At 43.4% G+C, this 16,917-nt stretch overlaps 1 protein-coding gene across 1 annotated transcript in view; it reads left to right on the forward strand.

Moving 5' to 3' along the window:
* The window catches only part of LIPC (lipase C, hepatic type), a 155,964-nt gene extending 139,457 nt beyond the window's left edge, over window positions 1-16,507 (forward strand). Inside the window, exons 7-9 of the mRNA XM_082649119.1 lie at window positions 8,553-8,670; window positions 10,259-10,477; window positions 15,156-16,507. Of these exons, the coding sequence (XP_082505245.1) occupies window positions 8,553-8,670; window positions 10,259-10,477; window positions 15,156-15,267 (449 nt within the window). The 3' untranslated portion in view covers window positions 15,268-16,507. The remainder of the gene's footprint in view (window positions 1-8,552; window positions 8,671-10,258; window positions 10,478-15,155) is intronic.
* The last annotated feature ends 410 nt before the right edge of the window (window positions 16,508-16,917 follow it).

The following is a 16,917-nucleotide window of genomic DNA, read 5'->3' on the forward strand; positions in this document are numbered from 1 at the left end:
CTTCTGACCTTTCCTAAATTCTTTCAGGTGGTGGTGGCTTGTTAGCTCCACGTTCCTTACGAGGGCCTCACGTTGTAAGATAACTCATGCAAATGGTTACTCTAGGGTCTGGCCAGGGTGGGCAGTTTCGGTCCGTAGTTCCCCTAACAACAACACTTGGGTCTCTTTATCACCAGCATCTCCTCTTGCTCCAGGGATATCCAATGAAGATAAGATCTCTGGGGCCAGTGATATGGAGGTGGGACTATGAGACAAGTCTGCCTGAAACTGGTCCGAACCCAAACCTCCAGCCCCAGAGAGATTCCAGTGAAGAGCTGCAGCCTGCACTGCACCCTCCTCTTCTCTGGGCCCTCCAGATTCTCCCCAGATCCACCTCAGCCCTTCCAGTGAGCAAAGTCCTAATCTGCTCAGCCTAATTTGACTCACTGGTGGGGAGTCACATCCCTGCGGTCACATCAAGCCACCCTGGGTACAGCTGGAAATCATGCCCAGATGAGACTCCCACCTATGTGAAAGCGGCTACTCATGGGACGCTGTGGGCTGTATAATGCTACAGCGACCTATGTGGTCGCTGCTCACCTTATGTGGCTGTTTAAATTACTTAAAATAAAATCGCAAATTTGAATCGTCCGTCATACTAGCCACATTTCAAACGCTCCAATATGTGGCTGCCATATCAGAGAGTTCAGAAATAGACCATTTCCTTCCAGAAAGTTCTATTGATGGCGCTGGCATCAAGTCTTTAATCTAGGCCACCATAACTGCACCCTTCTTCACCCATCATGGCCATGATCATCTGTGACTGGGGCCCCCAGAGTCTATTTCAGTGGCCAACTCCAGCATTTGATGAATACTTATAGATTCGTAAAGGAACAGACTTGCCCAGCCCTGGTTACAGAGAACCCGCAATCCATATTTTTCAAGGACATCTAATTGTACTATATATTTTAGTGCAGGGTCTGGCTGGGCAAGATAAACATCCCCTCCCGACTGTAGTTGCACAAAGGATGACTAACTTGGCCCTCATTCCTCTGGCTCCCAAGATATTTTGACAAAACCATCAAAGGATCTGTTTTCTACAACCGTACGCCAGCACTCGGGTAAACGCTGAAGAGGACAGCGGTAGCAGAAGAGAACTGGGAAACAGTCGCTGAGTGAAATGAGGCCATTTATCGCCTACTTCCATTCTCTCTCTCTCAGGAAGAACTTTGGCTAGTTTGGGAAACCTTTTTTTTTTTTTTTTTTTTTTAAGAGAAGGGGGTGGGAAACAAACCTATATGAAGTCCTGCTTAGCAAGCATCTTATCTAATTTAATCCTCATAGCAGTTAGAGGAGGTAACTGTGTGGAAGAGAAGGAAGCAGCGCTCAGGGGGGCTTACTCGGTCCAGACACCACCTTGGATGTGTTGCAACAATTATCTCATGTATCATTTAATCCTCACAACAACCTACAGACAGAGAGAGAGAGACAAAGATGGAAGGGGTGGGGGGTGGATTGATTATGCCTATTTTTCCAAATAAATAAATGGAGATGCAGAGAGGCTAAATCCCCTTCCCAAAGTCACACAGTTAGTGAGGAGCAAACGTAGTGCTTGACCCCAGGTCTCCCCGACTCCATGGCCTCCTAAGTGTAGGACGGAGGCCAGTTCAGTGGCAGCTCACTCCTGAGTCATCCCTCCTCTTGGGCTCCTCTGTCTGAGTCTCTCCTCTCTTCCCCATCGCCGCTGCCTGCACTCTCTCCCTGCACTCTGGGCCCCATCCAGCCGGTGGGAACTCGCTCCAGCTGATGAGAGCACTCTTCTGGTCGGTGAGATAACCAGCCAGACTGTGACTTGGGGAGTCTGTTTGTCTTTGGCTTTTCTCAGCTACTTCTTTGGAAGGTTTTCACTGATTTCCAGGGAGAATTCCAGAGAAGCAATGGGTATAGTCGAGAGAGCAGAGGCTTGGGACTGGGATAAGGAGTGTCCAGAATTGGGCTTTGCTGCCAACCACCTATATGACCTTGACCCTGTGGCAAAACCGATGGGGGCCTCAGTTTCTTCAGCCACGAAGTGACTGTGTATGGACCAGCATGAGGGAGAACCACTAACCCTGGCACCTGGGGGTGGACTCACTCTGCCCACTCTGCTGGTCAGTCCTGCATATAGGATGGTCGACACCTTCTAGAAGCCAGGCACTTTTACATACCATCTCATCACATCCTCACAACAACCCTGTGAGAAGGCTTTTAATACCTGTTTTACAGAGGAGGAAACTGAGCTTCAGAAAGCTGATGAGTGCTCAAGACCTCTTGATGGTACCAGGAGGCTCCTATCTCTCAGTCAGGGGTGCTTATTTCCATCCCATACACACACACAACACAATACTCCCTGGCCTTCCCACACATACACACACGCTCCCCCATCTCCACCCCCAGCAGAGGAAACTCCCCACAGAAGGGGCAAGCATCCAATCTTGTGACATCAGCATCACGTAAATGGGGCAGTACTGTTGAGCCCAAATTTAGTCCCCAACCTAAGTACATACGCGCACACACACATAGGCTTATAAAACCCCTTCTCGACTTCCCTTGAGCCTGTTCTGAGTTCATTCAACCAGCCCCTGCTAGTGCTGGCTGCTCGTACATTAACCCCCTGCGTAAGACCATCATTGGGCCTCTCAGTTCCATGATGTTCAGCCTCCCTCAGAGGCATCTGAGATCTAGGAAGAAGACCTTGGTGCTGCAAGAAAACACGAGATCTCATTCTTACCATCTCCATGAGAAAAAATCTATACATTCAAAACAAAAAAGGCCTCTTTGATGTTTGTAAAGAGTCATAATGTCTCCCAGGGCCAGTACCTAATGAGTCAGCATCATTTTTTCCATGAGACAAAAAAAAAAGGAAAAAAATATTCCCTTTTTATAAATTCCAAAACCTGGTGTTCACAGTGGCTACCTTGTAAAAAGAAACTTTTTTTTTTTTAAGTGGCACCAGTGGGGTCCACACAAGATTAGGATCCAGGGTTTTTAGGGTATCTGAACCCCAGGCAGACTCTCTGCTGAGGAGAATCTCCAGAGGCCTCACAGCTCTGCTCCAGGTTTGATTTTTCCTGATCTCATTCAAGGTTAATAGACTATTTCATGCTTTTCAGCTTTAAGACCTGAAATAATTTCTCCTGCCTGAACTGAGGAACATGTTGTGCTGGCCTCCTTGCAGTCACAGGATCAAAAGCATTTCCCTATATCATTTTTTAAAATCCTTATTAAACATGCCATAAGGTAAAGTGAGAAAAATTATTCACCCTTTTTTCCTTCATCTTTGTAACAGCATCATTGTCCTGGGGGGTGGGGGGAGGAATAAGAAGCAAATTGTCTTTTTTCTTTTTTTAAGGAAAAACACTTACAAAATCCAAAATAAGAACAAATAATTAGATCTGAACATGAAAGTCTCTTATGTATTTTAAAAAATTAATTTCAAGATTTCTCCCCAAAAGTGGCTTTCCTAGTGCAGGTTAAAAGGGATTCCTTGTGCTATCAATGTGTGATGGGTTTGACCATCACACTTCTGCAGACACAGGTGCCCGCATTCCTGCACAGCTGTGCCCTCCACAGCCCGCCTCACTCAGGCCGCTCACGGCTTACAGACCTTTGGAGGTTCTGACCTCCTGCACAGGTCCCACCCCAGGGAGACACTGCAGGACACAGGTAATTCTCATCCATAGGATGTGAGCGCTAAAGGGACCTTCACAATCATCAAAGCCAACCCCTTCCCCCAGAATTGTAGAACCATGGCATCTCAGATGTGGAAATCTGTCTCTTCCTACTCATAGTTTAAGAGCAAAGGAAGACAAAAACCCATCTCCAGTGCAGGGACATGAAACATTTATCCCAGCTCGGAGGCTGGACATTCAGCAGACAGGCAGCAGGCAGGAATCTGCAGCAGTGATAGCCCAGGATGGATGTCAGTGGGTCAGAGCTGGCAGGCACTCTGTCTTGGTGGCTTTATCGGAGGCAGGTTTAGACTGCGGCTTTTCTTCAGGGGCTGTTTGCTCTTTGCTTTCAAAGGCAGCTTCAGCTTGCTAGAACTGGAACCCCAGGACACAGTGGGAAGGGTCTTTTGGAATCAGACCAGACACCTGTGTTCAAAGTCTGCTCCACCGAAGTGAGAGAGTAGCATTGATATATATACACACTAAATGTAAAACAGATAGCTAGTGGGAAGCAGCCGCATAGCACAGGGAGATCAGCTGGCTGCTTTGTGACCACCTAGAGGGGTGGGATGGAGACGCAAGAGGGAGGGGATATGGGGCTATATGTATATGTAGAGCTGAATGACTTTGTTATACAGCAGAAACTAACACACCATTGTAAAGCAATTTTACTCCAATAAAGATGTTAAAAAAAAAAGTCTTCTCCACTTCTAACTATCTGGGTCACCTTGCACCCCTCTCCAAATCTCTGCTTCTTTATCTGTAATTTACCAGGATCACTGACACCCTATCTGTCTAGGTCTCAGCAGAAAACAGGACTCCACTCACCTGGATCAACTAAAGAGAACAGGCAGGACTCCTTAGAGAGGGTGGGTGATATTAAGGAAAGCAACATGGGCTGTTGATGCACCCCAGATCTAACAACCAGCCTCTGGGAGAAGTAAGGAGAAGGAACAGCCCAAGAGAACGGGAGCTGTGGAGCAGAGGCTGCTCGTAGCAGCTCATCATGGAGCACAGTTCCTCTGCAGTCAGTCTTCAAAGCAGGAGGGAGCAGAGAAAAAAACACCTTGACCTCTCTCTTCTGTGCCCTGATCTCCTGCGGGTGCCTCCCCAGTGGGTCAGTCGCAACCAGAAACCATCCTGCAAGGCAGCCAGGAGATGAGGCCGTTGGGTCACTTCCTGGGGTTCAGAGCTGGATGGGGATAGTAGGGGTAGGTGTAGAAAATGGAGTCTCACCACATGTTATCTTTATTTTGTCTTGTTACGAGGACAAAAGTAATGTCTGTAAAGCACTTAGTATGTAGCCTGATGCGTAGTAGTATCTCAACAAATGAAAGCAATTTTTTTATTATTCCTATTCACAATTAGGCTCTTTAAGGCAACTGTGTCCTGCCTTGTGTTCACACAAAAAGCCTCAGAAGCACTCCTTAGATGCCTGATGTGTGCCGTGACTTGTGGAGATACAAGCGTTAATATGACCCCAAGGCTGCCCTCAGGGAGAGAAGATCCATGGACATGGATGCCCGTGAGACTAGGCAGAAGGTGACAAGGGTCACAGCTCTGCTTCCCAGCTGCAAGCTCCTCTAAGGCCAGGACCACAGCTTCTAGTGCTGTTTTCTTTCTTAATACTTTTAAAAACTTTTCTTTTTCCAATAAGAGTCTAATTAGAATACATGCTTATTGTAGAAAATGTGGAACTTGCAGAAAAGCATAAAGAAGAGAATAAAAATTACCTCTCTCCCCTCTCCAGAGACAGTCACTTAATACTTTTGTGAATCTCCCTCCTACTCTGCATGCTGTTTTATTAGAATTATTCTCATGTTAGATGTACAATTTGTATCCTGATGGTTGTTTGGGTTTTTTTTCCACTTTTTCATAAGCATTGAAACCATTCCAAAAATATCTTTTAATCACTTCATAAGAGTAAATCACATGGTTGGGAACATGAACTCAGAGTCAGCAGACTAACATCTAATTGCAGCTTCACCAGTTCTTAGCTGCATGACAATGGACAAGTTACTTAAATTTCCTGAGCCGCAGCTTCTTCATTTGTAAAATGACGCAAAGGGAGGTTAAAATAGGCATCTTACAAAGTTGTAGTAAAAGAAATAAGATAATTTTGAGAAACAGTAGTTCAGTATCTGGGACATAATAGAGAGCTAAATGGTAATTATCATAATTGTCATTATTAGTCCATAGTCATTCCTCTCTATTGGTGAATATTTAGGGTGTTTTTTATTTATTTTTAATTAAATAATTCTGTTATGACATTTTTGAACTTTAATCTCTTTCCGCACTTCGACTTTTTCCTTAGGGTATATAAAGCTATTGGTCCTGGCTATAAACATTTAAAACTTCAAGTTCTGGAGCCAGGTGGCCTGGACTTACGTCCCAGTTATGCTACTTGCTAGCTGTGTGATACTGGAAAAGTTGCTTAACCTTTCTGTGCTTCAGTTTCCTCTTCTCTAAAATGAAATAATAGTACCAGCTGTTGTAAGGATTAAATGAGATAATAAATACAAAGTGCCTGGCACAGGTAAACAAAATAAATGTTAGCCTATGTTATTACCATGCATACTGCTAATTACATTCTTTTACTCATCTATCCCCAACGGCTTTCGGCACTGGGCTGGGTATCAGTAGATTTCCAGTTACTACATATTAAACTGGTTGCTATGAGTGTTCCTTGCATACTCTGGGAGATGCCCTGCCTGCTTGTTTGGGGGTTAACCCAGCCAGTTCTCTCACGTCATCCTGTCCACATCCTGCCCCCACCCCATCCCCAGTGCCTACAGCCTGTATCTTTCCTTTTTGCCTCAGTTCAACTTGTAACACTGTTCACCTGTTACAGAGTTCCCTAGACAGACCCCAAATAGTATAAGACCTCTCCAGAGGCTTCTGGGATGATAGGCCAGAGTCCCTGCCTCCACCGCTGCCACCCAAGGGTTTAGGGACCCTTCCTGGGACTTGGGCCCATAGCCCTTCTCTTATTTCTCACCCAAAACCTGGAGAATTCGAGCACCTATTATTCAGGGCACTGGAGGCAATCCACTGCAGGCAATCCACTGCAAAACCCAAATGGGAAGATTGGTTTATGCCAAAGGGTAGGGTTGTGTAAATAACCCAGAAACCCAGCAATTACAGGCACACCAGGACCTGCAGCTGAGGTGTTGGCAACACACCATTAGCCACAGCTGCTACCAGGTTTGTGTGTAGCTACCAACCTCCAGCGGAAATGCATGATTTGGGAGTAAGTAGACTGATTCATGAGGATGGTGAATTTCCACAGGTTGGGTGCATGGGATGGATAATCAAGTGGCTAGTTCCATAATCTATCCTTTCCAGGAGGAATTCTACAACAAAGCTTGAAACTCAGATCTTGAATTCTCAGAGGTGATTTCCATCTTGCTAAATGTTCATGCACATTCTGATACTCCCAAGCAAAATGTCAGTTCTTCACCCCACAAATGTTTATTAAGCACCTACTATGTGCACGCACTGTATCAGGATTAGTGGGTTAATCATTATCTAGAACAGGAAAAGCAAATACACAACAAGTATATCGTATATCCCCTATCCTTCCCCCAAGGCAGACACCAATCCTCCCAAAAGCCTAGACATGGTCTCAGAGCCCATCTCGACATGGGGCCCCAGGCAGTCCTACCAATCCAGTTGACATGCCATATTAAACCTGTTTGCAGTCTTGGAGCTCAAGTGCTACAAGTACTTAGAGAAAATGGAGACAGCAGGGAAAAGAAGTCTAAGCAGCCATCAGTCATGTGGGAATGAGGTGGGGTAATTTTGAAAACAGCTCCACAGCTGGTTGGTGTAACAATGCAAGCTAATCAAGGCGATGGGTCCAGGCCAAGAGCACAGGCTGCTGTGTGACCCTGAGCAGGTCACTCCACCTCTCTGGCCCCGGTTTTCTTCTTTCTAAAATGAGGCTGATAATAAGAATACCCTCCTCATAGGGTAGTTATGATAAGTAAATGAGACGATGCAATGTAAATTGTTTAACAACACCTGTCCTATAGAAAGCAGTTTGCTTTTATTAATTAAATATAGACTGTATTTGGGTAAAGAAGAAGAAATTTCCCTCTTCCAAACAACCCAGTAGAAGGACATTCTGGACACTTGATAAGATAGAAGAATTTTAGGCCCAGGAACTAGAACTAGTTGTCTTATTTCCATTGGAAAATGTGCTTGTTGAACCCCACAGAGCTAGTTCCCAGGAACTGCCCCAGAACACAAAGGTGTGGTCATTAGGGCATATTTCTTAGCTGGAGCTCTGTCTCACCCCAAAACTGACACCATCAAACAGAGGCAAAAGTAAAAATGACAGTGTGTTCTCTTGCTTTTGTCAGCTGCCTAAAAGGCAATATATCCTTTGATTTGTGAAAGGGGACCCTTGCCAAATACATGGAATAGTCCAACAGAATTCATCTGGAAATCGACGAGAATGCCAAATATATTGTAGTCCTATTCTGCCTTCTTTTGTTGGATAATATTTATTATATTATTGGGTTGGCCAAAAAGTTCATTCAGTTTTAAGTAAAAATAAAAGACACTTTTTTCATTTTCACCAAGAACTTTATTGAACAACGTATTCACTACCAGAACGAACTTTTTGGCCAACCCAATACAAACAGAAGTCCTCTTAGACATTTAGGAAATTCAGAGAAGGAAAAAGAGGAAAATAAAAAGCATTCATAATTCTACCACCCAGAAAAAAAAAAAGGGGGTTATCTATTCATCCATACTTTTCCCTCTGCTTTTTAAATTTTAAAAATACAACATTTTTTATTTTAAAATTTTCTGCTTAAATGATCTTTCTCTCTCGCTCTCCACCCTATTCCCCTCTAGTTTATCATTACCAGTTGAAGATTCAGTTCAGCAACGAAATTGAGAAACCAGCAGAACCAACTTTTGCCATGTCACTCCTCGGAACAAAAGAGGAAATGCAGAAAATCCCCATCACTCTGTGAGTATGAGGTGCAGCCCCGTCCGTGGTGATGAGAGGCTTAATTTTCTCACAGGGTCTGGATGGACCCTGCTTTTCAAGGGTCAGGCCAGACACAACTTACTTTTCTCAGCCCATTATGACTGCCCCAAACACCCTGTCAGATGGGACAGCCACTCACACTCAGCACCTCGTCATCCCTCCGCAGCCTCACCCAGTCCCAACGATTACTTTATGCTGCTGCTACCTGTGTTTGTGATGGGCCCAGTGCGACAGGGACTGGAATGGAGAGGGAGGCCAGAGGTGGCCGTCCATGTCTGCAGTACAGGAAGTAGATCCCAGCAGAGAGGAGTGGTGATGGCTGGAGCAGGTGTCCCCAGGAAGGCCCTGAGCGCCTTTCCAGTGAGTTCTGAAAAACATAACCCAGAAATAACACTGGTATCATTCAACGTGGCACAAATTTTCCATTCAGTCAGCCTGCACTGCCAGCCCTCCCCATCTGTCCTTTGCCCGGCTGCACACCTGCTCACAACATGGGCAGCGGCCTCAACGTCTCCTGCAGAGGCTCCGCACCTTCACTGGCCAGAAAAGGCCTGCTGGCTGCTTTTTCTCAGCATCTTGACCCTCAGCCTGGGCTCTCCTTGGGAAGTGACACTAGCTTTCACCCACTCCAGGGACAGTCCTCAGCTTTCTGAGAATTGCCCGCAGCTTTGAACCTCTGATCATCACACTGATTCAGTCGCTCAGCAAGGATGTGTTGGTGCTCAGCACTAGAGGTAGAGATGACACTAAACTTAGTATGCTCCCAGCCTAGTGGGGTGGGTGGATTCCTAAACGATGCTTTACAACATACTACAGGAGGAGCTACGATGAGCCAAGCAAGGGAATCCTCCAGCCACCTGTCTCACCCTAAATCCAGTGTTAACTCTGCGCTGTCCCAAATCTCTCCCCAGGAGATTGTTCTAAGTAGTGGAAAGGGCATCTGGCAGTTCTGTCAATGTTGGGACATTTTAATGTCTTGGAGATTAGTGAGGAAAGCTGATAATGATACCTAAGGATCTGCATTTAAATCTTGCTCCAAACTGGTGCATCCTTTTTATATGTGGTTTTCTATTACTGCTATACTTGTTGTTTTAACAGAAGTTTCTATTTATGTGGGGAGGACAAAAGCATCGATCTGGAGAGAAGACTGTCGTGTGGCTCTAATATGTTGATCAAACCTACAGAGAGCAGTATGGCCCAGAGACCACTGCCAAAGCCCCTGCCCTCATCAGGGCAGTTTTCCCGACTTGTTAATCTGGAAACTAGGAAGCCTGAGCTAAACAAAGCTAACTAGACTCATTACCGTAGAACTCTTAGGGCGTTTTTAATATGCTAACACAGAAAATAAGATGGTTTTCCCAATGTTATTGGTCTAGGAAAACCCTTTCTATCCTGGCACACCTATTCCTGTCTCTATTAATAGTCTGTCCAATACCAGTTTGGGAAATGCAGCAGAAAAGACCATCCCAAATCATTCAGGCAAACCTAACATATCCTGAATGTGCCTAAGCATCACTTTGCTGTTAAAAATCAACTGACTGTGTCTGGTTTCCTTTGCATCTTCAAGGAACAAAGGAATTACTAGTAATAAAACCTATTCCTTTCTTATCACATTGGATTTGGATATTGGTGAGCTGATCATGATCAAGTTCAAGTGGGAAAACAGTCTGGTGTGGTCCAACGTCTGGAACACGGTCCAAACCATCATCCCCTGGGGAAGAGAGTCCCTTCACTCGGGCCTTGTTCTGAAGAGCATCAGAGTCAAAGCGGGAGAAACACAGCAAAGGTGAGTGCTGTTTCAACCTCCTCCTAACATCTGTTAAGCATCTACCTATGTCAGCATTTTACAGTTTACTATTTGCATTTATCTTATGAAGTGGGCATTATTATCTCCTAACGATGCCATGTAGATGCTCAGAAAGATGAAATGACCATCCTGAGTTCACAAAGCCATAGGTGGAAGGACCAGGATCTGCACCTAGGTCTTCTGATTTCTAGTCTAGACTCTTCCCTCTGCCCACAGTTAACAGCCACCTGCCTCCAGAGTTTGAGGACAACTCACTAGCCCGGTGCTTTTCAAATTTCACCAGGTGATGTCAATGCTGCGGGTCCAAGGACCACACTTTGAATAGCAAGGACCTAGACGTGACATTTCTTCTTTGTTGTTTACCCAGAGAAACGCTTTTAACAAATCACAATCTCAAAATCTCACACTGTGGTGGCACCTTTCACATCTAAGAACGCCAAGGGATCACTAGGGAACTTATTGACTATGCAGAATTCCACCTGAATAGCCACCTGAAGAGCTTCTGATTGGCTGTGGTCTGTGAAGGACCACACATTGGGAGCCCTAAGAAATTCTGATGTGGACCACTGGATTACCGTCAGGAGGTGCAGCTCTGTGTGACTGAACGTCTCCCTCAGCCCAAAGTCTCTAGGGACAGGAGGGGCTGGGTTGGGGGCAGGGAGTGAAGGAAAGAAAGGATGTCCAGCTGCTCCTTCAGGCCTCTCAGCAGAGCAAAAGAATGCCCAATGTGTTTTACTATGGCAAACGTGCTTTTCTGTGGTTCTGCAGTTCCCCTAAAAGGAGAATCCTGTCCTTCCCCAGACCTTTTCCTATCTCCTCCCCACTGTATTTAGGAAACTTGTCTCTCCTCTCCGACTGCCCTTTGTTGGCCAGCCTATTGCTCTCTTTGGCTTGCTGTCAGCAGAGTTGGAGAACAGCATGCCTCTCACCTCTGAACTACTCTCTTCCCTCACCCCTCAGGTCTCACTGCTAGGAGCGGCCTGTGGCTGATTTATGCCCCGAGTCCCTTACACAACCACACTCTGAGTTTTCATCTCCCTGGGATACAAAATCCTGGCAATTACTAAGAGCATACTCTGCAGTCTGCCAACAGATTTCTCCGCATGATCAATTTGAGAAAATTAAACTGCTTCTCTCCTCTTATACACTTAGCTATTCTTGCATGACTTTTTGGCCCTTTAGAAGAGCTCAACTGAGCACCACCCGTCCCCAGATTCTCTCAGCTGGAGAGTAATTCCTCAGTCTTAGTGGTTGCTTGCCATGGCAATTCTAGGTGACTTGACCTGAAAGGTAGTATAAAACACAGCACTACCTTCTCCCCTGGTGCTTACCACATGGCTCTGAGGAAGGAAAGAGGAGAGGGACAGGAGTGCTGCTTACAGAGCTCCTGCTGCACCATGGGCTTGAATGAGGTGCTCTAGAGCATTCATCTCATGGAAGCGTCCCAGTGACCTTCTGAAATGGGTAGTATTGCTGTGCAGATTAGGAATCTGAGGCTCAAGGAGTTACACAGCTTAGGGACATTGCTCATAACTGTCTGAACCCAGATCTGACTTGGTTTGTTTGACTCATTACCCGTTTGTTGCCAGAGCACAGCTTCCAACAGCTCCTCCCCCCCATTAGTCTTGGTCCCATTAATCTGACCTTCTCTGGTCTAATCTAGCAGAGTTGCAGAGCTGGAAGTTAATATATATGTACTTCACACCTTTCCTCACGGCTGCAGGAGGGACATCATGAAAAAGGGGGAGGGAGTCTGGGACCTATAGTTTTTTAAGTTTTTAACTCAGTGAGCCCTATGGGTCTTTGCAGTACCCAACACCATCGGCGGGGGCGGGGTACCAAAAAAATCTGAGTTGTAGCTTTTGGCAGAAAGAAACTCAAGGACCGAATTAGGAAAACAAGATGCATTAATTTTACTAATGATATGCTCCATCCCAGGGCTTCTCAAACTTTAATATGCACACAAATCATCTGGGAATCATGTTAAAATGTAGGTTCTGCTTTGGTAGGTAGAGATGGAGCCTGGGATTCTACATTTCTAACAAGCTCCCAGGTGCTTCTGATGCTGCTGGTCCATGGATTGCACTTTGAACAGTAAGAGTCTAGTACTGCATGGTCTATAGGAAGTCTAAGAAGAAAGACATCAGTTCAGGTTGGTGCTGTTCGGTCAGTGCTGCAACAGGCTTTGGAGAGGCCAAGAGGCATTCCCGGAGAGATAGGCAGTGAACAAACCATATATAGGCAGAATCCAATGACTTCTGCATCAGCTAGTCCCAAAGTCGAATTTTGATTTCACTGCTTCCACCTATGGAGGCTCAGACAATAGCTGCACCTCTCTGAGACTCAGTTCTCTAGTAACAAATAGGAATTATAATATGTATCTCATGAGACTAATAACTACCAATTTTTGAGTACCTTCTACCATCTGAAATCCCAGAGCTGGGATGCAGATATTAAACCTCATTCTCAATCTCTTTGCTAACTACAAGAAAAAAAAAAAAAGGTTAAATAACTTGCTCTGTGCCTCCACGGAAGGAATTCAATGAGAGGTGATTTTCTTCCCCCAAAGCACAAAGTCAGGGATGAGAGGGACTGTTGTGGGGTGAAGAGCAGAGCAGAGAATATTCGTCCTGTAGCAAGAAGTGAAAAGTGATTGGCTAAACAAAATGGGATGTTTGATTGCCACAGTAATCATATAAATGCAAAACAAAAATCAATGAAATTATCACTGGTCACCCACTAGTTTGGCAGGAATTCAAAGACAGATAACATCTAGAGCTGGTACAGGTGTGGAGAGATGGGCATTTTCATACATTATTCGTGGGAGTACAAATTACAGAGCTTCTGTAGGGGAATTTCACTCAACAACTAACATTTAGTGAGCACATATCTTATGCTAGACACTGCTGTGTATACAGCAGTGAACAGAGTGGACAAAGCCCTTGGTCTCATAGTTTATATTATCAAAATTTGACATATGCATAATCTTGACCCAGAATTTTATGCTAGGTGCCTATCCCGGAGAAATACTCAAAATATCCACAAAGGATATCTATGTACAAAAATGTCTATTGCAGTACTATTTGTAAATACTAAACCATTGGGGAAAAATCCCAATCTCCATTAACAGGAAAATGGCTAAATGCATTGTCATACATCCATACACTGGAAGGTTATGCAGCAGGTGAAAAAGACTGAAATAGATTTTTTTGAAATATAGTTGCTTTATAGTGTTTCAGGTGTACAGCAAAGTGATTCAGTATATATGTATATTCTTTTTCAGATTCTTTTCCATTGTAGGTTATTACAAAGTATTGAATATAGTTCTCTGTGCTATACAGTATGTCCTTGCTGTTTATCTACTTTATAGATAGTAGTATGTATCTGTTAACTGCAAATTCCCCATTTATCCCTCCCCCCACTTCTCCCCTTGGTAACCATAAGTTTGTTTTCTATGTCTGTGAGTCTCTTTCTGTTTTGTAAATAAGTTTATTCGTATCACTTTTTTTTAGATCACATATAAGTGATACCATATGATATTTGCCTTTCTCTGTCCGACTTACTTCACTTAGTATGATAATCTCTAGGTCCAGCTGAGAATGAAATAGATTTGTATGTACTGATGTGAACAGTTCTCCAAGTACATTATTTGATGACAAGAAATTTTTTCAGAAAAATACAACAAATGTGATGTTTGTATATGAACATCCGTATATGTGTAAATACATAGAAAGAGGTCCAGAAAGACAGAAAGCAAATCATGAAAGCAGGGAGGGGAGTGATATTAGTGAAAGGTGATGGAGAAGAGGGTCTTTAATATTCAACCTTATATATTTCTTTATTGTCTGAATTTTTTAAGAATGCATTCATAATTACTCACAATAATTTTTAATTTAAAAAGTTTGATTTAGTAAAGACTTGACCTTAGATGCAATTCAAAAAAAAAAGAAGCTATAAACTACAATTCTCTGTGACTACTGCTTTTTTTTTTTTTTTTTTTCTTTCAGATAGATGCAATTGAAGTTAGTAACACAAAATAGCATCTCAGGCCAAACCAGTGGTCAAAGTTGTCAGCCGTTGGTCTCCAAGAGAGACCCAAAGCACTTAGTGATATCCTCTGTGGCTGGAGGACCAGATAAGAGGAAAGGGTGGGGCTTATAGGGCTGAGCCAGGCAGATGCTGATGACAGTGGCCTCATACCCAGGGACCTTTAAGAAGGGCATTGACAAACTGGAGTGTGTCCAAAAAAGGAAGGCTGGGCACGAAGCCTGCCTGTGAGGAACGGTTGAAGAAAGTGCTAATGTTTGCCTTGGAGACAGGGTAATGTAGTGAAAGAAACCATTGTTACCCTCAAACCTTTGATGAGCTGTATAAAGGAGAACAAAGCAGGGCTGCCCCAAGGACTTTCAGTTCTTACAGAACTGAAATCACACCACACAGAGCTCCGGGAAGCCTTACACTGATTGCTTTCACTGACCTGGGCTTTGTTTTTCTCTGAAGTTATGAAAATATTTGCAGTCATAAGGATCTAATTTTTTTTTTAAACAGCATGTGTTACTAAACAGCATGTCAAATTGGGTATCTGACAAAGGATGAAACACTTCAATAAGCTCCATCCAAAACTTAGTGCTATGTTTGCTTGATGTTTTCTATGCAGAATGACCTTTTGCTCAGAAAACATGAATGATCTACAACTTCACCCAACCCAGGAGAAAACCTTTGTGAGATGTGAATCAAACTCTAAAAAATTGAAGCGAAAGATCAGATGAGCTTTAATGAAGACCCAGTGTGAAGAATAAATGATTTTATTCCTTACCTGGAATTGTTGCCTTGTTTGAAAACCAAAGTTATATAAAGAAACTTGTATAAAGCTTTAATAGATTTAAGATTTAAAGGGGAGCACATTTCACTGTTATAAACTCAGCTTTTTAAAACTATGTGATGTAACTATGTTCAAATATTAGTGTAACCAAAAATTTTCCAATTTTATGTCTGACTGAATGGTAATATATGCAAATAAGCACAAATGTAAGAGCCATTTTAGATCCGTTGTTCTAATTTAAAATGCCTTTTACAATTAAGTCAAATTTCCCATATTTCCTTGCTAGTTTGTTCTGTTCAGTTTTTTGAAGCATGCTGGAAAGATACTTCTTTATTATATAACTAGCATTTCCATAAAGTGAAATTCCGATTAATCACAGTTGTGTGTCCCAAAGTACACACCTTTTAAGACCATTCAGCTCACCAAAAGAAGAAAAATTCTACTTAAACTAAAAGTTACCATCATACGAATCATACAGTTATTTCACTGAACCAAACCAATTATAGTAGAATTCTCCTAAAACTACTGATGATAACCATGAAAGCTGAAGAGTTGGTCGTTTTAATGATTAAATTACTACTGAAATACAATTTTCCTCTTTTACTAATGCTTGCCACAAAAGCTAATGGAAAACTTGGAATATCTCAAAGACTTAGATAGCAAATCTCAAATGGACCAATAAACAAATTAATGATGTTTTGACCAGCAAACTCCATCACAGAGCATGTGAAGGAAATATTAGATACATCCCTTGGATGTAAATCCCTTGGATCTGTGTGTCAAGTAATTCAGAGAGGAGGAGCACACTATACACGTTCAACAACCTCACCTGACACTGGCATAGCCTCAGCTCTATACAGCTCATAATTCATATGCTCTTCACCAGAGCAGGGCCCCTGGAAACAAAAGTCCTGAAGACATACCTGCCTCTGATGAAATCAATTTAAGAGGATCTTGCGTGATTCACTTTTATTTCCCTTGGAAAGACCCGCGAAACTGAAGGATATGGGGGAAGAAGGACAGCTGGGTCAAGGTTGTACTGTGTCCTGCATACTAATCTTGACTACAAAAGCACCTGACCGCCCTTTTAGGTATTGTGTGTGTGTGTCTAGAAATTACACATATTAAAGTGAACACTGTTTCCCATCATGTCTAAAATACTAAGATTTACAATAAAGTCATGTTTGTGTCGGATGGGCATGTTTTCTCATTGACTATCCAGAGGGAATTTAAAATATCACTTTTTGAACATACTCTTTGCTATATACCCCATAGAATCTATGCACAAGTCGAACAATACTCCTGTCAGCCTTGAAAACATCACAACGAGAGACAGCCCAAATACCCACCCATGCGGTGCATAAATGAACAGTGGTATATCCTTACTCATGGTTGTTACACAGCAGTGAAAAAGGTGACCCAAAGCTGCACACACAACAAGAAAGGGCTGAGTCTAGAGTGAGACAGAGAGGCGTCCAGGGGGCAGAAGTTAAGGAAGCACTTGTGGGTTTGTGTATTTACACAAAGACACAAAATATATATGTAGTTTGTTACGAGGAGAACTAAACTATAGTGTTAAGGATGGACAAATAGGTGG

This window comes from Grampus griseus, assembly GCF_964374135.1.
Source record: "Grampus griseus genome assembly, chromosome: 2".
Taxonomy (NCBI): Eukaryota; Metazoa; Chordata; class Mammalia; order Artiodactyla; family Delphinidae; genus Grampus; species Grampus griseus.